Source organism: Fusarium fujikuroi, chromosome FFUJ_chr07 (assembly GCF_900079805.1).
Source record: "Fusarium fujikuroi IMI 58289 draft genome, chromosome FFUJ_chr07".
NCBI lineage: Eukaryota > Fungi > Ascomycota > Sordariomycetes > Hypocreales > Nectriaceae > Fusarium > Fusarium fujikuroi.
This window is the reverse complement of record NC_036628.1, coordinates 216,205-239,418: the sequence shown is the minus strand read 5'-3', so window position 1 is coordinate 239,418 and position 23,214 is coordinate 216,205. Positions and strand designations below refer to the sequence as shown.

General features: G+C 33.4%; 4 protein-coding genes; 2 read left to right on the top strand and 2 right to left on the bottom strand.

Moving 5' to 3' along the window:
* Positions 1-1,820: 1,820 nt before the first annotated feature.
* Positions 1,821-3,071, top strand: FFUJ_09073 (uncharacterized protein; the record flags this gene model as incomplete). Its single annotated transcript, XM_023580156.1, has 1 exon — positions 1,821-3,071. One exon carries the CDS (start codon positions 1,821-1,823, stop codon positions 3,069-3,071), a length of 1,251 nt encoding a protein of 416 aa, XP_023432982.1.
* A 10,844-nt stretch (positions 3,072-13,915) lies between these two features.
* On the bottom strand, positions 13,916-14,918 carry FFUJ_09074 (related to zinc finger protein odd-paired-like (opl); the record flags this gene model as incomplete). XM_023580155.1 has 4 exons in its annotated part: positions 13,916-14,117; positions 14,166-14,292; positions 14,342-14,829; positions 14,890-14,918. The coding sequence occupies 4 exons, from the start codon at positions 14,916-14,918 to the stop codon at positions 13,916-13,918; spliced, it is 846 nt and encodes a 281-aa protein (XP_023432981.1).
* Positions 14,919-16,557: 1,639 nt separating this feature from the next.
* Positions 16,558-17,193, bottom strand: FFUJ_09075 (uncharacterized protein; the record flags this gene model as incomplete). The annotated part of the gene is made up of 1 exon (XM_023580154.1): positions 16,558-17,193. The coding sequence occupies one exon, from the start codon at positions 17,191-17,193 to the stop codon at positions 16,558-16,560; it is 636 nt and encodes a 211-aa protein (XP_023432980.1).
* Positions 17,194-18,206: 1,013 nt separating this feature from the next.
* FFUJ_09076 (FLO9-Lectin-like protein, expressed and involved in flocculation) lies at positions 18,207-22,157 on the top strand (the record flags this gene model as incomplete). XM_023580153.1 has 3 exons in its annotated part: positions 18,207-18,382; positions 18,437-19,644; positions 19,693-22,157. The coding sequence occupies 3 exons, from the start codon at positions 18,207-18,209 to the stop codon at positions 22,155-22,157; spliced, it is 3,849 nt and encodes a 1,282-aa protein (XP_023432979.1).
* Positions 22,158-23,214: the final 1,057 nt, after the last annotated feature.

Here is a 23,214-nt window from a genome sequence, read left to right as displayed (position 1 = left end):
TACCCGCAAGAGAGTAAGATATGGCTACAGGATGTGCAGTTTAGAGCTAATGGCAAGGACTGATTGAGTTAATGCCCTTAACTTCTTACACTTAGTAAGATAGATCTTAAGGTCTTAGTAAAAATAATATATTAATTTTTCTCTCCTTTTTAGTAAAATAGACTTTATTTACTTTATATTTAATGTTAACTTTTAATAGATAAAGTATTTAATATATATTTATATAATAATTTAAGTATTTTAAAAGTTAACAGTAATAACTAGGTAAAAGACTGTAAAAAATAATAATTTTTAATAGCCTTAAATATAAGTTAAGTATAGACAATTAACCAGTAAGGTTTAATTAAAATAGGGTCTTTATTATAAAATAGAAAATTAAGTATAATAGTTATGGTTTTAAATAAAAAAACTAATTTATATTAAGTTTATATTTATAGGATTATAAGGTATATATACTAAACGTAGCTTAATTATTATATCTCCTAATAATTAAGTAATATATAATAGGCTTATTAATATAAAGAAGTTTTATTAATAGCTAATAAGTTAAGTTCTATTTAATACTAAATAAGTATATATATATATACTATAAAGGCTTATAATTAAGTAAGTTAGACTTATAGTAAGCCTATAAGTTAAGTTATAAGTCTATTATAAGCCAGTAAGGTAATTTATAATAAGTCTTTTTTAATATAGTATAAATTAGTCTATAATTAATAAAAATTAGTAAGGTATATATAATATAAGCGCTCTATCCTGTTTAGTTATAACATTAAGTAATTAATTTAATAATATTAAATATAAAGATAAAAAGTCTAAAGTTTAATTTAAAAAAGCATAAAGAAGCTAAAGTACCTAAAGGATTCTATCTCTTTATATCTATTACTATAAGTAGCCTTCTAACCCTACTAATAAGGCTAGACCTCTTATTCTAAAATACTTATTATAACTATTATATTATATAAATACTATTTTTAAAAAGCTTATTTATATATTATTTTTCTTTTTATAGAAAAAGAGGAAATTTTATATCTAAATCCCTTAACTTTTTATATCTTATTAACGTTTTACCTAAATATAAGCAATTATTTTATTCTCTTAATCTAACACTTATCGCCAGTTAAGCTCGCGCGGGGATATCGTCTTATGTATGCCAGCTGGCGACATTGCGTTATGATTGGCTTTAATGCAGAGTACTTGCCGTGCACTGACCCATGGGATGGGATCTACCTGACTACGGAACCCTTACCTTAAAGAGTTAGTATGGCATTTATTCTAGAACCTGTCTTGAATTGATTTTATGTAATTGTATACATAAGGACTTGCACGGACTTTAGTGGATATTAGGGTGAAACTCAATTCTTACGGAGCTACCCTTAGACAATCAAATTCTCCTAATCTTTCCCTCAATAGGCTAGCGTTCCGTAGCTCAAGGATTTTCTCGATCGGCAAGCCGCCGCGTCAACGAAGCTGGCCAGTAGGCCGCTCAGGGAGATATTCCACTCCACAAACCCCTCAGTTTCCATGATTCTCACGTCAACAGCATCGCGTTAAACTGCCTTGAGTCTTACGTTATGGTATTCCACGGTCTCCCGTCCAGGGATTGTGCTCCGTGCAGGAAGAGGAAGACTCGTGTAAGGACCCTGAGTTCACTGAAACGCCATTGATCATGCTCAGCTTTTGATGGTACGGTACTAACGTGATCTGTACAGTGTGACCTGATTCCCACGGGCTGTTCTCAATGTCGCAGGGCTAAGGTGACCTGCCATGGGTATCGCAGCCCAAATGACTTGGTCTTCCGTGATGAGACTCGGAATGTCATGCAAAAAGCTTTGGTACAGCGAAGAGCCAGTCGGCTGCCATACGCGCCTCAATGGAGCCCTGATGTATCGTCACGGCACTCATTCCTCTCCCTATTCATCGGCACCTACTCATCTGCATTCGATATCTTGCCAGCGCTCCTAGCAGATTCTGTTCCCGATGGATCCCTGCAATTGTCTGTCGACGCTGCCAGCCTGGCTTTTATGGCATTCCAGTTAAATCGTTTTGATTTAATACCTTTGGCAAACAAATATTACTTCAGAGCCATACGAAGCCTTGCCATGGCCGTGCAATCCTCGATTCAACCGACTAGTAACGCACCCTCTCAGTCACTCAGCGCCATGGCCCTTCAATCTGTGCTCCTCCTGGACTTTTACGACAAGATGGCTTTCCAACATTACCAACCATCAGAGGCCCCTGGCCTTCTGCAAATCCATGCCAAGGGTTCGCTCTCTATTCTTAGGTCTCTCCCCAAAGGCGAGCTTCGAAATCCGGCGACACTACAGCTTGCTACTCAGAGTATCCTTGTCACGATCCTAAGCTGCGGCGCTGATGCAACAGACTTTCCAGAACACTTGATAGGACTATACAATGAGTTAGGCAGCTACATACAGAGTGACCGATGGCACTTGATCGGTCACTATATCCGTCTTGTCAATATCCATATCAACGTACGTAACGGCAAAATGGGCCTGAGCGATGCATTAAAGCGCGCAAGAGAGTATTCCCTTGATATAGTTGAAGAGGAAAACAAGATGTCACGCTTGTGGCGGCCATACCGGAGGGACACATGTGAAGCTAGAGCCTTTGACTCCCATTACGACGCCTATCCGAACCACAAGGTGGCCCAAGCTTTGAACAAATATCGTATCATGCGTCTTGGTGTGGCGAGCTTCGTTCACAGGCTCACAGGCAGTGTTGAGGTTGCTGAGGACGTCGAACAGCTGGTCCGGACAATCTGCGCTTCTGTTCCTCAAATTATACTTCCTGAGGCCAGACCCCAAAATACACTTCCTTTCTCACCGTTGCAGATACTCGAGTGCTCAGCTGTGTTATCGCCGTTATACTTGTGTGCCAGACACACCCGAGACCCTGCAATGCGCGCCTGGATTCTACAGACGTTAGAGTATATGGCTGATAATGGTGTGAAGATGGCCCAAACCTTGGCTAATATTATCGAGTCCCCATTAAAACCAGAGATCTGGGACTGGTTTAGGATGGTTGGTAGTTATACTTGTTCTGCTTTGTAAATATATTAAACACTGTTATAAAACTAAAATCTGAATTACTTATAGCTCCTCAATTCCTATTTCAGAGTCATAGGTACTGCTATCTTTTACAATTAGTACCGGGCCACAAGATAGTAACTGGACAACCTTAGACGCATATATGATTATCTTCCATGGTAGGGTCTCCAATGAGACTGAGGCGAGTGGTTTAATTTCTGCAGCTAAAGAGTTTCGCTCACCCCCACAGCTCATACCCCATTTGCAACAAGTGAAAGATCGATCAAAGCAGATCAAGAATTAAGTGCAAATATTTACCCAAAGAGATAAAAGAGAGTCCATTTTATCTGAGAGAGGTGAAAAGAAAATCTGTTGTTTTTTCCCAATGGTTTGGATCTGCTGATAGGTAAATTAATAAGTAGTGATTACAGGTTTCGGTTGGTCGAAAAATGTTGGGATTAGTATCTTCTGAGTAAAATCCCAAATATAGTCGTTGCGATCGGTTTCGTACCCACAGTAGCAGCCAAGACAAGAATCAGAAGCCGATTATCCCATTTATAGCTAGTCACCTCTACAGAAACCCTGGAGTCTTAAAACTCTTATCTCACGTCTGTGCATACATTCGCTGTCCATTAGATTAACCAGATGACAAATTCAGCCGGCAATATATAATAGCTAGTGTTCTGACTCCTCGTTTGCAGTGATAGATGGCTGGGAACTTTGCTTTTGAAAAAAGTGACTCTTATTGATTCATAGTTGGGGCTTTTAAAACAAGCCAAGTCTTTAGCTGCTATGTGCAAGAATTTGGGGCATTTTATAGGGTTTGCATATTTGGAGGTACGAACCAGAAGGAATTAGCGCAGACCGTGGGATTAAGGGAAGTTAGCAAGCCGAAAGGCCGACTATAGGCACTTGTTCTATATCATAAAGAAGGTATACAACCAGCCAATTCACTGTAATAACTAAAATAATAGAGCCCTCTGTGCTGATTAAAGGTCTTAGTTATAGGTTTTAACTGTAAACAACACATAATGCAAACAGGATTACAACATTGGCTTTACCTGCATATCTGAGAATATAAAAGTGCTGGTAGTCACAACATGCCTAAGGAGATAAACCTCGCCATATTAAGAATTGCAAATTACTCAAGACTGGAGATATTAATTCTAATTGTGGAATAAAATTAATAGTAAAGACAGTAATAAGATGTCTTAATAGCTAATATAATAATAATAAAAGTGCCCTAAATATTAATACCTTAAGTAAAAGTCTTATTTTAAGTATTATTATTTAATTTACTTCTAGGCATTAAAGATATTGCCCCTTACTATAGTAAGATAGTAAGTAATGCTAAGTATATATTTTATTAGTTTTTAAAATATTTTTATAGTAACTATTTTACTATAAATAATTTAATTATATAGTATTAGTAGTATTAAATATAGATTTAATTAAATAAATAGAGGGTAAAGACTTAGTAATTAAAAGGTTTAAAGAAGGGTTTATACTTAATATAGTATTATTATAAGTATATATAATATAGAAAGTAGTGTAATTATATTATATAATGCTTATAAGCTTAATAAGAAATTTAAATTTAAATAGCTTAAGCTAGAATTAAGAAGTCTTTATAGTAAATAAAGTCTTAAAACTAAGTACTATTAACTTAAAAGAAGCTTTTAAAGTAAAGTAAGCCTTTAAAGTAAAGAAGGTCTCAAAAGTAAAAGAATTATCTTTATAATTATTTATAGTTAATAGGTTTTTTATATTTAATAAAGTAGTATTTAAAGTAAATAGAATATTAATATTAAAAGCACTTAATAAAATAACTAAATTAAATAAAAACCTTAAAAGGGGTTAAGTATTTAAACTTATAAAGGGATTAAATAAGCTAAAGAAAATAATTATTAAAATATTTAAAGAAATTTTAAAATATAAATTAATTAAAATATTTAAGCTAAAGGATATAGTTAAATTAAATAGAATTAAGTTAAAAGATATATTAAAGTATAATTAAAGACTTAAAATTAAATAAATACTTATAATAAAAATAATAATAATTTAAAATAAATAGTTTAAATAAATAAATAAGTTTAAAATTTTTATAATAAAATTAACTATAATATAAGTAATAACTTTTATATTTAATAATTATATTATTATATATATAGTAATTACTTAATAAAAGTTATATATTTATAGATTTAATAAATCTTATTATAGTATAGCTAAAATGCAATAACTAAATTAATATTATTAAAGTATATTTACTTTATAATTTAAAAAGTAATAAAGATATACTTAATAAAGCTAAAAGTTATAGCTCTGCTAAATGTTAATAGTAAATATATAAAATAAATTTATATAAAATATATTAAATAGAAAATAAATATATAAATAAGTAAATAATAATAGAATAAAGAAGTAAGTAAATTACTGTATTTATAATTTATATTATATATATTTAAACTTTATTTTTATTTCTATATTTTAAATTATTTTATAAATACTTCTTTAATTATAAATAAATTATATACTTACTAAAGTAATTACTATTAGTTATATTTATATTAATCCCCTTAAAAATAAAAACCCACCCTATTACTTATAGGGCTATTAATTAAAAAAAAAGAATTTAGGCTATATAATCTATATTAATACTAATAATCTATTTAGGCCCCTTTTTTAGTATTATTAAGTATTACAGTAAATCTTTTATATTATAAATTAGCTATTTAAGTTTTTAAAAGATATAAGTAAAAACTTATAATATAAAAGTCTTAAATATATTATAGTATAAAGTGCAGCAAGACAAATAAGGCTAAATATAATAGTTATAGGTTTTAAATAAAAAACTAATTTATATTAGATTTTATATTTATAGAAATATAAGGTATATATACTAAGCTTAGCTTAGTAATTATATCTCTTAATAATTAAGTAATATAAGTTAGGCTTATTAATATAAAGAAGTTTTATTAATAGCTAATAAGCTAATTTACTAAAAGTGTAAATAAATATAAACTATATATTACTAATTATAAGGTATTTAATAGTATTTTCTTTAAGGATTAAAATATTAACCCTTTAGTTTTAGATTGGTATTATTATATTTTAGTCCTATCCTAACTGGTTAAGTTAAATAGACTAAAAAAAGATCTATTTAGTTTAGCTTTAATTAATAGAGATAGTAGAGAATTTTATAGGGTTATATATAATATAACTATAAGGGTTATAATATAATCTCTCCTTTCCTTTAGGTCTTATCCTTAAGACTATACTTACTTGCTATTTCTATTAGTTTATATCTATAAGTATTAACTTAAATTTATTTCTATTTATATATATCTTATTAATTACTATATTAGGTTAAGTTTTTAAAAAGAGATATATAAAAACTTCTAAATTTAATACTTTTATATAATATATTTATAAATTTAGCAATTTTATTATACTATATTTTTATTACTTTTATTAAGGTCTTATATATAAGGCTATTAATAAGCAGTCTTATTATTATAGAAACTATATAAATATAAAGGTAGTTTATAATAATTTTAGTATTATATCTTTTTATAAGTTTATTATTATTTATCTAGATTTTATATTAATTTTCTATAGTTTTAAAAAATATAAAGAATATAAAAAGTTAAAAGAGAATAAATAAAAGGCTAAAGAGGCTCTTAAAGAGGCTATAGCTTATTTAGCTTATATTTAAAAAATAAAGTATTATCTTAAAAAGTAAGGTAATAAGTTATTTTCTTATAGGATACAGTCTTTAGAGAAGTAGGGCAGTTTCTTTATTAAGTAGGCTAAATTATTAATTATTTCTAAAGCTTAGTCTTACAGTGCTGTAAATTTAATTAACTAGAATTCTATTTTAGTAAATATTCCTTTTATTAATTCTGTTATTTCTAATAGAACTTCTTTAGGAGTTGTTAGGCATTAATAAGATATTTTAGTAGTTTCTATATATTTTTACTTTTTAGGTAGTTTTTCTATTTAATTAAATACTCTCTTTTACTATTTTCTATTTATATTTCCTTAATTGCTTTTACTTTATAGAGTTTTAGTCTATTAATTTCTTTTAGTTTACTGCCAATTTTAATATAAATTATATTATTTACTAATTTAAGTAGTGCTATATAAAAGATTTTATAAAGTCTAACCTTTATTAGTAAGTCTAACTTATAGTTATTTTTTAAAATCTTTTTAATAACTCTATAAGGCCTAATATACTTAAAATTAAGTTTATAATTTAGTTATTTTATAGTGATATTTTTTATAGATAGGTATATTATATCCTTTTCCTTAAAGGTTAGCCTTACTATCCTTTTAAGGTTATAATATTATTATATTTATTTATTAATAAACTTTAGTTCTATTTATAGCTTATTATATATATTCTTTAGGTCTTTACTTTTAATTATAGCTGTTAGGTTAATAATTTTAGTTTATTGTATATTATAATATACTACTAGGATATAACTAAAGTTGGCATTAAATAGTATAAGCTTTATACTTTTATTATAAGTAGTATTATATACTAGTTAAGTATATAGTAGCTTTTTAACTTAATTATTTTATTTATAATTAATATAATATTATAGGTATTATTCTATTATTTAATTTATTTATTCTATCTATCTATTTACTTAAGGTCTAAAGGCTATTATAAATTAATAGTTAATTCCTATATAGGCTATTAGTGCTTATTAAAATTTACTAGTAAAGATTATACCTCTATCTATTAGGATTTCTTTAAGTAATCTATATTCCTTTATTATTTTATTATAAAATATATAAGTTATAATTTCTATATCTATAGATTCTCTATAGGGTAGGTAGATTAAGAACTTTATAAGTTAATCTATAATAACTATAATACTATTATAAAAGATACTAATTAAGGGTTCTTTTAATAGTAGTAGCTTTATTATAAAATCTATTATAATTAAGCTCTATAGTACTTCTATAACTTTTAGTAGTTATAATTCTCTATAAGGTTTATACCATTATGCTTTAGTTTATATATATATATTATATTATTTAATTACTTTATTAACTAATATTCTTTTTACTTTATATCTATATTATAGAAGTCTCTTTAAGGTTTTTATTACTCTTTAATATCTATATATTAGGTAACTATAAAATTTCTATATAAATTCTTCTGGTTTCCTTAAGATTTCTTTAACTTTTTTAGTTTATATCTATCTTAATATTTATATTAGCTATATAAACTAATATTCTCCTTTTTTATTCTTCTTTAAAAGTTATTTTATTATTTTAATTATATTAGTATTATAATCTAGTCTTCTATTAATTATATCTGCTTTTTTATTATTTAATCCTTTTCAGTAAATAATTATAAAGTTAAATTTATATAGGTATTTAATATAGTATAATTATTATTAATTAAGTTCTTATATTATAGTAAAGTGTAAGATATTCTAGTAGTTAGTATAAACCTTAATTTAATATATATTTCCTATAAGGTAATGCCTAAATTCCTTAAAATAATTAATAATTATTAAGAATTCTTTATTATAAATAGGGTAATTAAGTTTTATTTTATATAGCTTATATAAGTAAAATATAATAAGGTATAGTTTACCTTAATTATTATATTAACTAATTTATTCTTTTAGTATAAAATCTAATAAATTAGTCTTAAGTTCTATCTCCTTATTAGGGTTAAATATAACTAATATAAATTTACTAAGGATTATATTTTATAATTATTTAAATAGTTTTTAAATATCTAATATCTAAATAAACTTTTAGTCCTTTTTAGTAAGTTCTATTAGTAAATTTACTATCTTACTAAAATTTCTAATAAATTATTAATAGTAATTAGCAAAACCTAAAAAGCTTTATATTTTCTTAACTATTTTAGGGATTAGCCAGTTTATTACTATTAAGATTTTCTTTTATTTTATTTTAATTTCTTTAGGTATAATAGTATATCCTAAGAAGTTTACTTCTTTTATATAAAAGTAACTCTTTTTTAGTTTAACTAATAAGTTAGTATCTTATAGGGCTTTTAAAACCTTATAGATATATTCCTTATATTCTTCTTTATTATTTAAGAAGATTAAAATATTATCTAAATAGCATATTATAAAAACATTTAAGTACTATTAAAATATATTATTAATTATCTACTAAAATGTTATAGGTATATTAGTAAGTCTAAATGGCATTATTAAATACTTAAAAAGTCTAAACTTAGTTTTAAATGCTATTTTCTACTTATCTCCTTCTTTAATGCAGATTAAGTTATAGGCTCCTTTTAGGTTAAGAGTAATAAAGATCTATTTTCCTTACAGGCAGTCCTTAAGTTCTATAATAAGTAAAAGTAGGGTTCTATCCTTAATAGTAAAGGCATTTAACCTTCTATAATCTATAATAAATTATAGTTTCCTATTTTTCTTAAAAATAAATATTACTAGAAATCCTGCTAATAATATAAATATCTTAATATTTCTCTTTATTAATTCTATTTCTAAGTATTCTTTTAAGGTATTAAGTTCTTTTTTATTTAAATTATAGATCTTCTAAAATAATAAGTCTTTTAATTTAAGCTATATTTTATAGTCCTAGTAGCTATATTATAGTACCTTTATTTTAAGTTTCTTATTAAATAGTTTCTTATAAATATAATATTCTTTTAGTATATTCTTAAATTAATCTTACTATTTATTTTTCTTAAGTTCCTTTTAAATTTATAATTATTTATTTAGATTATATAGTTATATTTTAAGGAGCCTTAAGATCTATTTATTTTATTATTTCTTGCCTTTTATATACTTATACTTAAGTCCTATTAGAGGTAGTAAATTCTTTACTTTATATATATCTATACTGTCCTTATTAATTAGGATTTAAGATCTCTTATTATTTATTATAATTATCTTATTATTGCTATAGGTATTACTAGAAAAGGTAACTTAGCCAGTCCTCTAATTAATATAGAGGTTCTTTTTTTATAGCTAATTAATACCTAAGAGGATATTAACTTCCTAATCTAAAGGAAGGATATTAAAGTCTATTCCCTAATTTTTTCCTTAAATAAAGACCTTAAGGTAATTAATCTCTTAATTAATAATTCTATTATTATAATTAAATAGTTATTTTTTTATATTAATTAGTAGGTAAGGTCTCTTTTTCTTTCTCTATAGTAGTTTTAGCTATATAACTATTTTTAAGTTAATAAAATTTTATTTAGCTCTATAATTAATTTAAGCATTTAGCTATTTTCCCTTAATTTAAACTTTTAATATTAGGCATTATAGTATAAGGTCTTTATATAATTCTAGTATATTTATTAATTTAAGTCATTTTTATTTAGTTTATTAGCTTATTTATAACTTAATTACAGATAATATATAACTTTTCCTAATATATCTTAATATATTTACTTATAGTTACTATTATTATATCCTTCTCTATTAGGGCAGTTATTAAGAAATTCCTTATTAAATAGCTATTATTAATATTCTTCTTTTAACTTCTTATTTAAGGTCTTATATTTACTTAATTATTTCTATCCTAATAGGATATCTTATATTAGGTATAGGCTATCTACCTCCTATTAACATTAAATTTCCTTAATATCTTTTAAGCTAGTATTATTAATTAAGGGTTCCTTTTAGAGATATTTATATCTTCTTTAGGTGATTTTATTAAATTCTCTTTTTATATCCTTAATAATCTTTATATTCTCTTTAAGTCTTTATATTAATTTATTAATTTTATATATTTTTCTATAAAGTGCTATACTAAATTAAAGTTTTATTACTTTAAGATAGTTATACTAAAGGTATACTAAATATCTTTCTATTTTACTTATTAAATAGGGTTTATTATTAGGTATTCTATTTATAGTTATAAAAAAGCAGTTATTATCTATCTTATCTAGCTTATATTCTTTATACTAATAATATTTATATAAAACCTAGGCTATTTTATTATATTAAGGGTATATTGGCATTATTTATATATTATCTTATAAGTTAAAAGTAGGTTTTAGGTATAGTAAGTTTAATGTATTATTAATATAGTATACCTTAATATAGATTTTAATTCCTATTTCTATATTTTAGTATTTTCTGGCTTTCTATATATAGATATCTTCCTATATATTATAAATCCTTAGGCCGTCCTTATTAATTTCCTTTTTATAAGGTTACTTCTATTTCTATAAGATCTATTTATCTTAATTATAGAGATATTAAGCAGTTATTTTAGCATTTTTACCTCTATATCCTATACTGCAGGAACTTTATTATTTTTTCTGTTAGAGTTAGTTTCTTACTTTAATTTCTTACTTCTATTATTTTTCTTTATTTTAAAGTATTATCCTAATAGGAATGTTATCTACCAGTCTAGATAGTTTACTTAATTCTTTTATATTAAGGATAATAGCTTTTCCTTTTTTAATAACTCTTAATGTTTATAGTTTTTTTATTTTTAGTTATTTCTTAAGTTTTTTAAGTTTCTTTCTATCTGCTTCTTTTCTTTATTCTCTTTACTTCTTATTAAAGTATTCTTACTTCTTTAGGTCTTATATATATTTATAGTATCTCTAATTTTATAGTTTATTTTATTAGATTCTTTTTTATTTAAGTTCTTTTAGGGTATATAACTTATTTTTCTTTTCTAGTTTCCCTTTCTCTTTAGGTTCTAACTATATAATTTTATTTTCTCTATTAAATTATCTATTATATTTACTTTATATTATTTCTAGTATTTAGGTTTATATAGCTATCTAAGGTTTAAGCTATTATATTAGTCCTAATATTTACTTACTGTAATTAAGGTTATATAGTCTTTTAGGTTATAGATATTACTATACTATATATTTAAATTAATTGCAATTATAATACTTATATTTAATTATATTATATTATCTGCAGTTTCTATTATTTAATTAAGTAATTTCTAGAGTTATTAGTCCTTTATAAGATCTATATAAGGTATTACTTTAATTAAGTCCTTATTATTATTATTAATTTTAAGAGTTACCTTAATTATTATTATTTTATTGCTAATTTAGGTAATAAGGGTTAAAGTTATTTCCCCTCTTATAGTTTACTCTCACTTTCCTGCATTTATACTATTATTTATTAATCTTAATTACTATAATAATATATATAATTAGGTCTTTAGGTCTATTAGCTAGGTATAGTTTATCTTTAATTTCTTCTTTTAGATTTTAGTAGTAGATTTCTATAAATAAGTTATTATCCTATTAAGTTTTAGTAGCTAGCTATTAAAACTTAGCTAAGTAAGCTATATATAACTTATATTATTAAAGTATAAGTAGTTTAGCTGCAGCCTGGCATTCTTTATTAACTATTCTAAAATTATCCTTAAGTACTTATTTAAAGTTTTTTTAGTTTTTAAAAATATTTTAGATATCTTAATTCTATAGGTTTTCTTTATTCTTAAGATAGTCCCTTATAATAGATTTAAACCAGTCTTTAGTATCTCTTTAAATTAATAATACAGTAAATAGTAGCTTTTTAATTAGGCTATCTAGCCTATTTAAAAATAATTAAAAATAACCTTTTATTTAAGTAAAGAATAGGATTATATTACTTACCTATCCTTTAAAGGGTTTTAGCTTAGGCAGCTTAAATGCTTCTCTAAAGTCCTTTTTATAATATTTATAATTACCTCCTTTATTACTAGCAGTAGATTATACATTTATTTAGGCTTATAGTATATTAATAGTATTATAAAGCTATTAGACTTTAGCTACTATCTTAGCATTATTAAGTAATACTTTAGTATAAAAAAATACTAAAATGCTAGTATTACTAAATATCTTAATAGTATAGTATTACTTAATATATATATAATATATACTAAATAAAAGCTATTAATATATAATAGTTATAGATTTTAAATAGAAAACTAGTCTATATTAGGTTTTATATTTATAGAAATATAAGGCATATATATTAAGCTTAATTTAATAGTTATATCTCTTAATAATTAAGTAATATAAATTAGGCTTATTAATATAAAGAAGTTTTATTAATAGCTAGTAAGCTAATCTGCTAAAAGTATAAATAAATATAAACTATATATTACTAATTATAAGGTATTTAGTAGTACTTTCTTTAAGGACTGAGATATTAACCCTTTAGTTCTAGACTGGTATTATTATATTTCAGTCCTATTTTAACTGGTTGAGTTAAATAGACTGAAAAAAGATCTATTTAGTCTAGCTTTAATTGGCAGAGGTAGTAAAGAATTTTATAGGGTTATATATAATATAACTATAAGGGTTATAACACTAAAGTAAATAGAAATAAATATTTAGCCTTTATATTAATTTTTATTTTATTTTTTACTTATATAAGATATTACTATATAGCCTTCTATTACTTAAAGACTTTAGCTATTATATAGATTCTTAATGTTGTATAAAATGTATATTTATAAAAGTGTTTTTTAAATTTATAAATATAATAGCTAATGCCTATTATACCTTTATAAATAAATATAAAACTAAACTTTAGGCAGTTAATATATATAATTAATAAAGTTTATAAGATATCTCTATATATTTAAGTAGTGTCTATAAGACTTCTTATATAGCTAGTTAAATTTCCTAATTCTAAATAGATAGAGAGTTTATTTTAGTTATATATAATTTATATTAATTATATACCAAGCCATCTAAAAGCGCCTAACTAATATAGATATAAATATTAAAAATAGGCTTTTAGTTATAATTTAATTAAGAAATATTAAAGGGATAAAAGGCCTTCAGGACTCTGTAGGTATGTTGTAAATAATATATTAAATATTGTTCTTCCTTTCATTACTCCCTGTGGGCGAATCCCCTTTCATTATGCATTTAGTCTTGGTCTCCCCCTCTTGCGATTCATCTGCATTGCTGGAACAGCATCAGGGACAAAATGAACGCCGTTGCTATTCCTCGGTCTTGATCTGGCATGTAGCTTTCGATGGGCGTTTAGATTATCCGATCGGTTAAAAGTATTCTTTCCGCAGAATTCACAAGTCAGATATTTTGTACTTTTCTCATGTTTCCTGTACATCTTTAAGCCATTAGGCATATATGTTGTTTGGTCAACTTACGTTCTGTAGTGCCGTGTGGCATGCTCCTTGCGTGCAAACGTCTTATTGCAACCTTCTCCATAGCATGGATAGCGAAAGGCATCTTCAATGTTATTGAACATGAAAGGATGACTCGGATTTGCATTGGCTAGTAGAGGTCAGTAGAAGTACTGCTGCCTAGAGTGGGCAAGACTCACTTTTCGTATTGGACTCGGATTTTGAAGACTGATTAGCATCGGGCTGAGAGGATGAGTCACGTTCAGCCAGTTCAGCATCCTTAGTTATTGTGATATCAGCTGTTTCATGGCCAATGCTAGGCGATGATTGACAGTTGTCATATTGAACTGAGTTACTGTCCGGATTCCAGGCTCTTGGAGTGGAATCTGTGTCTATTATGTGGGGCGTATGTGTTATACAGGACTGAAAGGACCCAGCGTGACATGGAGGGAGATCCATGTAAGCCCCAAAACCGACACCAGAACCGCCATTTGGACCGTTTTCAGGGCTTAAGATAAAGTCAGAATTGGTATTTGGATGTACCGGCATTGGAGGACTATATGGAGTCGGCGAATATAGATTTGAATCCGAGGTTGTGATTGTGTTATAATGAGGGGGCAGTAGTTCCGCTTCGGCGTAATACGCGGCGCGATTCGAGACCATGCACATAGAAGTGCCTGCAAAGCTTCTGAAAGGGTTGTTAGTCTTTCTGTGTGCATGCAGGTCAGAGTTCGCCCGTTACACTCACGCATGCAAGAGTAAATAAGAATAGGCCATGTCTAGCTCAGGTGACATGCGGCTGACATCCTGTTCACAGAAGATGAGATCTGACGCTGTAGGGTCGAAATAGCCGCTGCCTTGTCCATCCATGGTTTCGAATAATAATAAGGAGAGACATCAAGTAGGATATGATGGAGATGTATGGTAGAGGTATGGCAATCCGTCATGTTTTTAAAGATTTGAAGCACGACAAAGCCCGGGAAGCTGAGCTGTGGAATAGAGTTTTCTAAACACAGCCACTTTGGGTTAGTCGGCTATCGGTACCCGGTAGCTTCTCCCGTCGTGTCATGATTTACAGGATTAGGGACCACCCCACCGATAGATCTCGGTGAAGTTGGTGCCCTGACAGAAATACTGACTACCACGCAGATCATGAGCTTGGGGCAGCCCAGACTGCATGTCTAACATGTACCCATTACGCTACATCACGGTCAGCGCCGATTGAAAACACCAGATAGGATCCGCAGTGGAGTTGCAGGCTGCTTATGGTAAAGGGCAGGGGAAAGTTTGCTCCGTAGTGCGAGGGAGCCTTTCGACACTATTGATGATCCTTGGCACTAGGGCAACAGATCTCGGGTTAGCGCCACTACCAATAAACGGGGATTACCATGCCACACTCCCAGGGTTCAGTATGTCATTTCTCACATTTCTCGTTGACATTATTTTTCCCGAGAGGCATGACATTTCGCGGCACTCGGGGTCTGCCGAAGAGGCACATCGTATTGAACCCTGTCAAGCTGGACCTCAAAGTGTACTAGCCGAAGTAGGTACCTCACAACTATTCCATACCAACCAACCTTACAGGGGTAAGTCCTCCGATGCAAGCAAGCCATCTCACCAGTCAGGCAATCCCGAGGAACCCATTAGCCAGATGACGCGTATGATCCTTGGCACTAGGGCATTAGATGGAGGGTTGGCAACAAAGGCAATAAACCGGGGTTGGTAGTCAGCAAATCAAACTGACACAATTAGCGATACTACTTATCACTGCTAATCTCAGTGGAAATTTAAGTACTATAGATACTGCAGGTTTGCAAATGAGTACTTTGATTCTCACCAGATTCTGCCCGAGCTATAAGTACTTCTGCAAATTAATCAGCTGCCACTCAATACTGGAGCAGATTCTACTTGAGAACGGTTTATCTGCTCAACAGGTTCCTGAGAGATCGACTCGAATAGAGCCGAGACTACGGCATAGACCATGAGTGATTTGAGATTCAACGATTGGCTGTCGAGGCGCGTGGCTAATATAAGAGCCCCGGAGCGCCCTCCAACTTCCCGACAACATGAACTTTTTCAAATCACATTACGTTATGTCATATTTGCAAAGTCTTCTGTCTCTTTTTCGTACCCAAAGAGGCAATCATTGGAGACTTGCGTTGCCAGCACATTTATCTATTAAAGGTGAATCATGTATTGACAAGAATCTTTTCAGGTGAAAAGCATACATAGAATTGAAGGTTTTCTCAACGGGCAGAACTATCTGGGATATAGAGAAGCGAGGTCTAATAGTTATTGCATCATCTATACCCCATGCGTCAGTTGCGAGGCTGTTTCGCATCCACTCCGAAAGAGCGTTTTAAGCAGACAACGCTCCTTGATAACAGCCACCCAAATCTGACGGGTCGACGCAGAACTAGAGATGAATCATCATCGGCACGAAACAGGTCAAGATTCCAGCCATGATTATTGCGTTACCCCTGACGTTGCTTTCAGAACTTGAGGCCCCAGAAGCAACCACAGGTACCTCGGGGGTCTCCGAGGTCTCGGAGGTTGTGCCTGTACCTGTGCTGTGCTGTCCTGTAACCGAACTAGCTTGACCCGAAGCGATATGGTTTGGCTCGGAGCTGCCGTTGCTGGCACTGGCTCCTGCGCCGACAGCTGGAACAGTCGTGGGTTTGACAGCCTGAGTAGCGCCGCTGGCCTCGCCAGCATGGGAACCCGCTCCAGCTTGAGGGGCATCTGACTCTTTGGCTGTGTTTTCATTGGTTCCAGCCGAGGGACTCTCGGCGGATCCATGAGACACGGAGACGTGGGGGCCAGAGCCAGGGGTGACGGAGGAAGCCGACGCTGGCTGGCTGTATTGTTCAGGAACATTGCCGTTACCACCAGTCATGAGAGCCGTTGGCACAGCGGGTGAACCTGCAGAGCACATGGTTGTCGTTATAACCGAAAGTACAGTGGTTGTGGCGCAGTTGGCAGGCAACTTGCTGCCGAGAGCCATATCTCCGTTGAGGAGATAGGCGAGACAGAATAGTGACCAGTGCTTCATGGTCAAAAAGAGAGGTTTTGGGGCTTAAACGAGTGAGTCTTTGAAAAGATAGATGCGGTTTATAAAGAATGCCCTTGGCGAGAAACTGCGCAGGTTCGACAGGTCTTATTTATATCGAGTTCAGATTTCTACAACAAGGCTCACATCAACCCTTGAATGACCATGCATATGTTATTTTACGACCAGTGTATGAGAACATTTTTCGAATATCAGTCATGGTGCCCAGCCAGAGCATGGCTCGCAAGTTCGGCCCCATCCAATTATAGCATAGCCTGAAGGGCGACCTGCTAACTCAGTGCCCGAGGTGGATCACTACGGCAGTGTACGGATCCCTTGGCCACCCAAGGGATAACAAGGTCTGCGTGTGCTTGGTCAAAGACCTGGATTCAAAAGGTCGATGCTAGAAATAGATTGTCATAGTGGGGGGACTTTTGATGAGATGATCCCGTGGAGCGATGTCCACGGTAAAATCTTACTTCTACAGTTGCTACTAACAGACATACCAGAGCGAATAGAGGAGATACTTCGCATTTCACCATAAAGTTTACGATAGCTACATCGCCAAAAATCTTGGAAACTGATCTCAGCTAAACAGTGATCCTCCCTTTGATACTGGGGGATTTCCCCTTAGAGATGTAGATCGCGGAAGCATGACGATCCGGGGAAGACGAGACGTCAGCATATCGGGTTTCCCAGAGCGCTAGTAAACCTAAATTTGGCCCTTGCACTGCAGTGAATAGAGACGCACTGGGCTATCCCTCGCTGATAAGGGCTTTACCAAGAACTACTCATCAGCTATGATCAACACAGTGACCTCACAACAGGGCACATTGCTGAATATGGAATGTCTTCATGTTTTCTTTCCTTTTGGTAATTGAGAACAGTTGAAATTTCTGTATTTATACAAGAAAGTATTCGCTCAAAGATCGAATGCCTAAACACAGTTCATTCACTCGTTTTATCTCATTAGTTACTAACCCTTAGCCTTCTCTCACCTCGACTGTCTTCAAGTCATGCGCCCTCTGTCCTCGTTCGCGGGTGGAGCAGCTATTGCCCTCGGCCTGGCCAGCAGCGTCTTCGCTGCTCCCGGGCTAAAGGCCTGTCTCCCTGACGACGGCATCGAAGTTGTAGAGCTCCAGCCTGTCGAAGTCATTTGTGATGGCAAAACGCTCACCAGCACAATCACTCGGTAAGAATGCGATACATTTATGTTACAATCTCAACTAATGACTGACAATCTCAGGCACTACACCGAGTACCCAGGGTCCTCTAAGTTCCCGAGTGACCTGGGAGGATCTGGCTCGCCCGATTCCCCCACGGCCCCGGGGTCCCCTGTCCCTTCAGGAAAAGAGCCTCCCTGCAAGGACTGTGTGACTATCACGACCACTGTTGACACTCCTTTCTGTACTACAATTCCTCCCGCTACCAAGGGAGGTCCCTCAACTGTTATTACTGGTGTTGCTCCTCCATGTGAGGATTGCATGACGATCACCACTACTGTTCCCTCTCCTTTCTGTACTACCATTCCCCCGGCTACCGAAGGTGGACCTTCAACTGTCATTACTGGTGTCCCTCCTGTATGTGAGGGCTGCGTTACTGTCACCAAGCCAGGACCAACTTCTTATATCTCTTATATCCCTCCTGCCTCTGATGGCGGCAAGACAACACTAGCAATATGCCCTGGCCCAGTCACGGTAACTGTGACCGCCAAGGTACCTGCTTCTACCTTTGTGAGCGCTTCATCTGGCTGCACCTACTGCACGGCCACACTGATTGTGCCTCCGGTTCGCACAACCCTGACCCATACTGGTCCTGTTCCTGGCACAGCTACTATCCCCGCTTCTGCTGGTTGCACTAAAGGCTGTGGAGGTACTGTCGTTGTTACAGTTACTCCTGGACCTAAACCAACTGGTCCTATTGTAACATTGACCACTACTGGCCGTGCCCCCGGCACAGAGACTATCCCTCCTGCGACAGATTGCTCTAAGTTATGCACTACCACCATTCGGGTCACCTCAGTCCCCAGCCTGTCAAGCACAGGTCGATTGACAACAATCACCACAACCGGTTCTGTGCCTGGTACAACCACAATCCCCCCTGCCTCAAGTTGTCCAACATGTGAGGGTACTGTAGTTATTACGGTTCCTCCAGCTTCTTTTATAACGCTCACTATAACCGGTTCTGTACCCGGTACTACTACAGTACCTCCTGCCTCTAATTGCCCTACTTGTGAAGGCACGGTTATAGTTACAGTCCCCCCTGGCTCCTTCACAACAGTTACAACTACTGGCACTATCCCTGGTACTACTACAGTGACCCCAGCTTCAAGCTGCCCTACCTGTATAGGCACTGTTATAATTACGGTCCCTCCACCTTCTTTCACAACAATCACTACAACCGGTTCTGTCTCTGGTACTACTACAGTTACCCCAGCTTCAAGCTGCCCTACCTGTATAGGCACTGTTATAGTTACGGCCCCCCCTGGCTCTTTCACAACAGTCACAACCACTGGCACTGTCCCTGGTACTACAACAGTACCCCCTGCCTCCAATTGCCCGACCTGTGAAGGCACTGTAATCATCACTTCGGTTCCTCCAGCGTATACAACAACTACCAGTTTCGGTTCAGTCACTTTGCCTACAACAACTACTCTGACTAATACTGGAACCGGGACCAGAACCGTTGTGGTTATTGTGCCTACCCCTTCAAAGCCCGTCGTAACTATTACATCTACTGGTACAGGCACAGTACCTTCAGCGACTACTATTACAGGCACTGGAACCACTGGGACTGACACTGTTATCACCTTCATCCCCTCTACATCTGAACCTGTTAGGCCAACTATAACTATTACATCTACTGGTACAGGCACAGTACCTTCAGCAACTACCATTACAGCTACTGGAACCACTGGAACTGACACTGTTATCACCTTCATTCCCTCTACTTCTGAACCTGTTAGGCCAACAACAACTATTACATCTACTGGTACAGGCACAGTACCTTCAGCAACTACCATCACAGCTACTGGAACCACTGGAACTGATACTGTAATTACATATGTTACAGCAACTACTGAGCCAATTGCTACCAGGCCAACTACAACTATTACATCTACTGGTACAGGCACAGTACCTTCAGCAACTACCATCACAGCTACTGGAACCACTGGAACAGACACTGTCATCACCTTCGTTCCACCGGCTCCTCGGACCACAGTCACTATTACATCCACAGGAACACGAACTGGCATTACAACTGTCCCACCTGCGACCTCTGGTGATCCATCAACTGTTATCATCTTTACCACGATTCCATCCAGTACTGTTCCTGTCACGTCGTCCTCAACCACGCGACCTGGTGGGGTCACAACTCTAACATCTACGGGCACGACTACAGGACTCACAACCATCCCTCCTGTCGTCAGTAATGGCACTACTGTTGTCATTACATTTGTTACGCCTTCAGCTACTTCCCCTTCTAGCACTTTATCTGAGGCGTCAACCACTTCATCTGAGGCATTAAGCACTTTATCTTCAACCACTTCATCTGAGGCGTCAAGCACTTTATCGTCAACCACTTCATCTGAGGCATTAAGCACTTTATCTTCAACCACTTCATCTGAGGCATCAAGCACTTCGTCTGAGGCGTTAACCACTTCATCCGAGGCGTCAACCACTTCATCGCCAACCACTTTATCGTCAACCACTTCATCTGAGGCATCAAGCACTTTATCGTCAACTACTTCATCGCCAACCACTTTATCGTCAACCACTTCATCTGAGGCGTCAACCACTTCATCTGAGGCATCAAGCACTTTATCGTCAACCACTTCATCGCCAACCACTTCATCGCCAACCACTTTATCATCAACCACTTCATCTACATCTAGGGCATCAACCACTTCATCATCAACCACTTCGTCTACATCTAGGTCGTCAACTGCTACATCTACCACCAGTACTTCGACCAGCACGACGCAATCTACTACAAGCTCCACCACTACACGCCCTACCACTGTTTTCACGACTATTACTCTGGCTACCACAAGTACTGGGCTCACAACCATTGGTACTGGTAGTACTCGCACTGTCATTACATATGACTGTACTGTGACTCAAACCCGCTCAGTCTCGGCGGTTGCTACAAACTCGGCTGCAAACACTTTTATTGTACCAGCCTGCGCTACGGCGATGCGTTTCATTGTTGCAGGCGGTAAAGGTGGAGCTCCTGTGATTAATGGTGTAGAGGGCGACAACGGTGCTGCTGGTGCTCAACTATCGGGAACAGTATCTGTCACACCGGGACAAAGCGTGGTGCTTTTGGCAGGTGGAAGGGGGGGAATTGGCCGGGCTTCTGGGGTCAGTCCCGGTGGAATTGGATATGGTACAGGCGGTACTGCCACGGACCTCGCTGGTGGTGGTGGTGCGGGATCGTCCTTGACACTGAATGGCAGGCTACTTGTTGTCGCTGGTGGTGGTGGCGGGGGAGGCAGGTATACAGATCTTGACGCTACCAATCCTCAAGTTGTTACCTACTCTGGTGACAGTGGCAAGGGCGGAGGCTCCAATGGTAACACTGCTTACATCTCGTTGAGGGCAACTCCTAACCAGCACACTGTCACTATTCAGGGTGGTCGAGGAGGTGGCGCAAGTGCCCCCGGCGCCGGAGGAACTGTTAGTGGAAGTCCCACCTTATCTACCAACGGTGCTCCCGGCAATGGCATGAATGGTGGTAATGGTAGACCAGGTCTCGGGACCACAAATCTAGGGTCTGGAGGAGGTGGATCTGGTTACTACGGCGGTGGCAGTGGAGCTGTTGCCCAGAAAACAGTCGGCACTAATCCACCAGCCGCAGCAGGTGTTCAAGGTGGTGGTGGTTCTAACTACCTCGCCAGCGGAGTGACTGCTACAAGCAGTATAAATGACCGACCTGGCTTTGTCACTGTTGTCTTCTTTGGCTAGATAGACTTTTCTCTACAGCTTTCTTCTTCTTCTTCTCCTTCTTCTTCTTCTTCTTTTATCTATCTGATAGATACTTCTAGAGAGTACAGGGGTTATTAATTTTATTAAATTTATTTGTTTGAGAATATTGTGGAACACGCTGGAATATATACAAGTTACTCGTTATATAATAAATATAGTCCTTTTATATACCTTGAGAGCCACAATTTAACCATAAAAACATGTCTCTACTTTCGCCCTGGCTCCTCACTAGGTTGTCTGCTTATAGCAATCACACGAACTCGAATTGTACATTGAACAAGGTATGGCCAACCGTCACCCTTGCCTGTCCCGAACTTCCTCCCAGCGCCCTTTAACAGTCTAGTCACCAGATTTCTCTCCTGGCATCTCTAGGTGCTGTGTTAATCATCATTACAGTGGTCAGCCAGTCCACTTCCTCTAGCTCTGGCAAAGCCTCTACTCTATACTTACAGTTAACAGCTAATAAGACTAGAATAAAGCTTATAATGCACTAAGAGTTTTTAAGTCTATATAATAATATTATATAGTAAGTAGTATATTAATAGCTATTTTATTTTAAATTATTAATTCTTTATTAATATTAAAAGCTAAGCTGTTTTTTATAGCCTTTTTAATTTTTTTAACTTAAATCCCTTTTTAACTAGCTTAATTAAGTGTATTTAATAATATAAACTAGCTTAATTTATATAATTAACTATATTAATTAAAATATAATTAAAAATAGCTATTTTAATTAAAAAGTTAATTTTATTTTTACTATTAGCCTTATAAGGCTATTAATCTTTTAACTTTATATATAAAGGCTTAATTAATAAGGCCCTTATAGTAAGTATATATCTTAAAGGTTAAAATTATATAAGGTTTATTTACCTTAATAGTATAATTACTGCCTTAATTAAATAGTATTAATATTACTTACCTTTTAGTATTATATTAGCCTTTTTTCTTTACTTTATTTAAAAGATTTTAAATTAAGCTCTTTAATATATTAAGTTAAGTATATTATAAAGTATAATTATTAATATTAATTATAGCT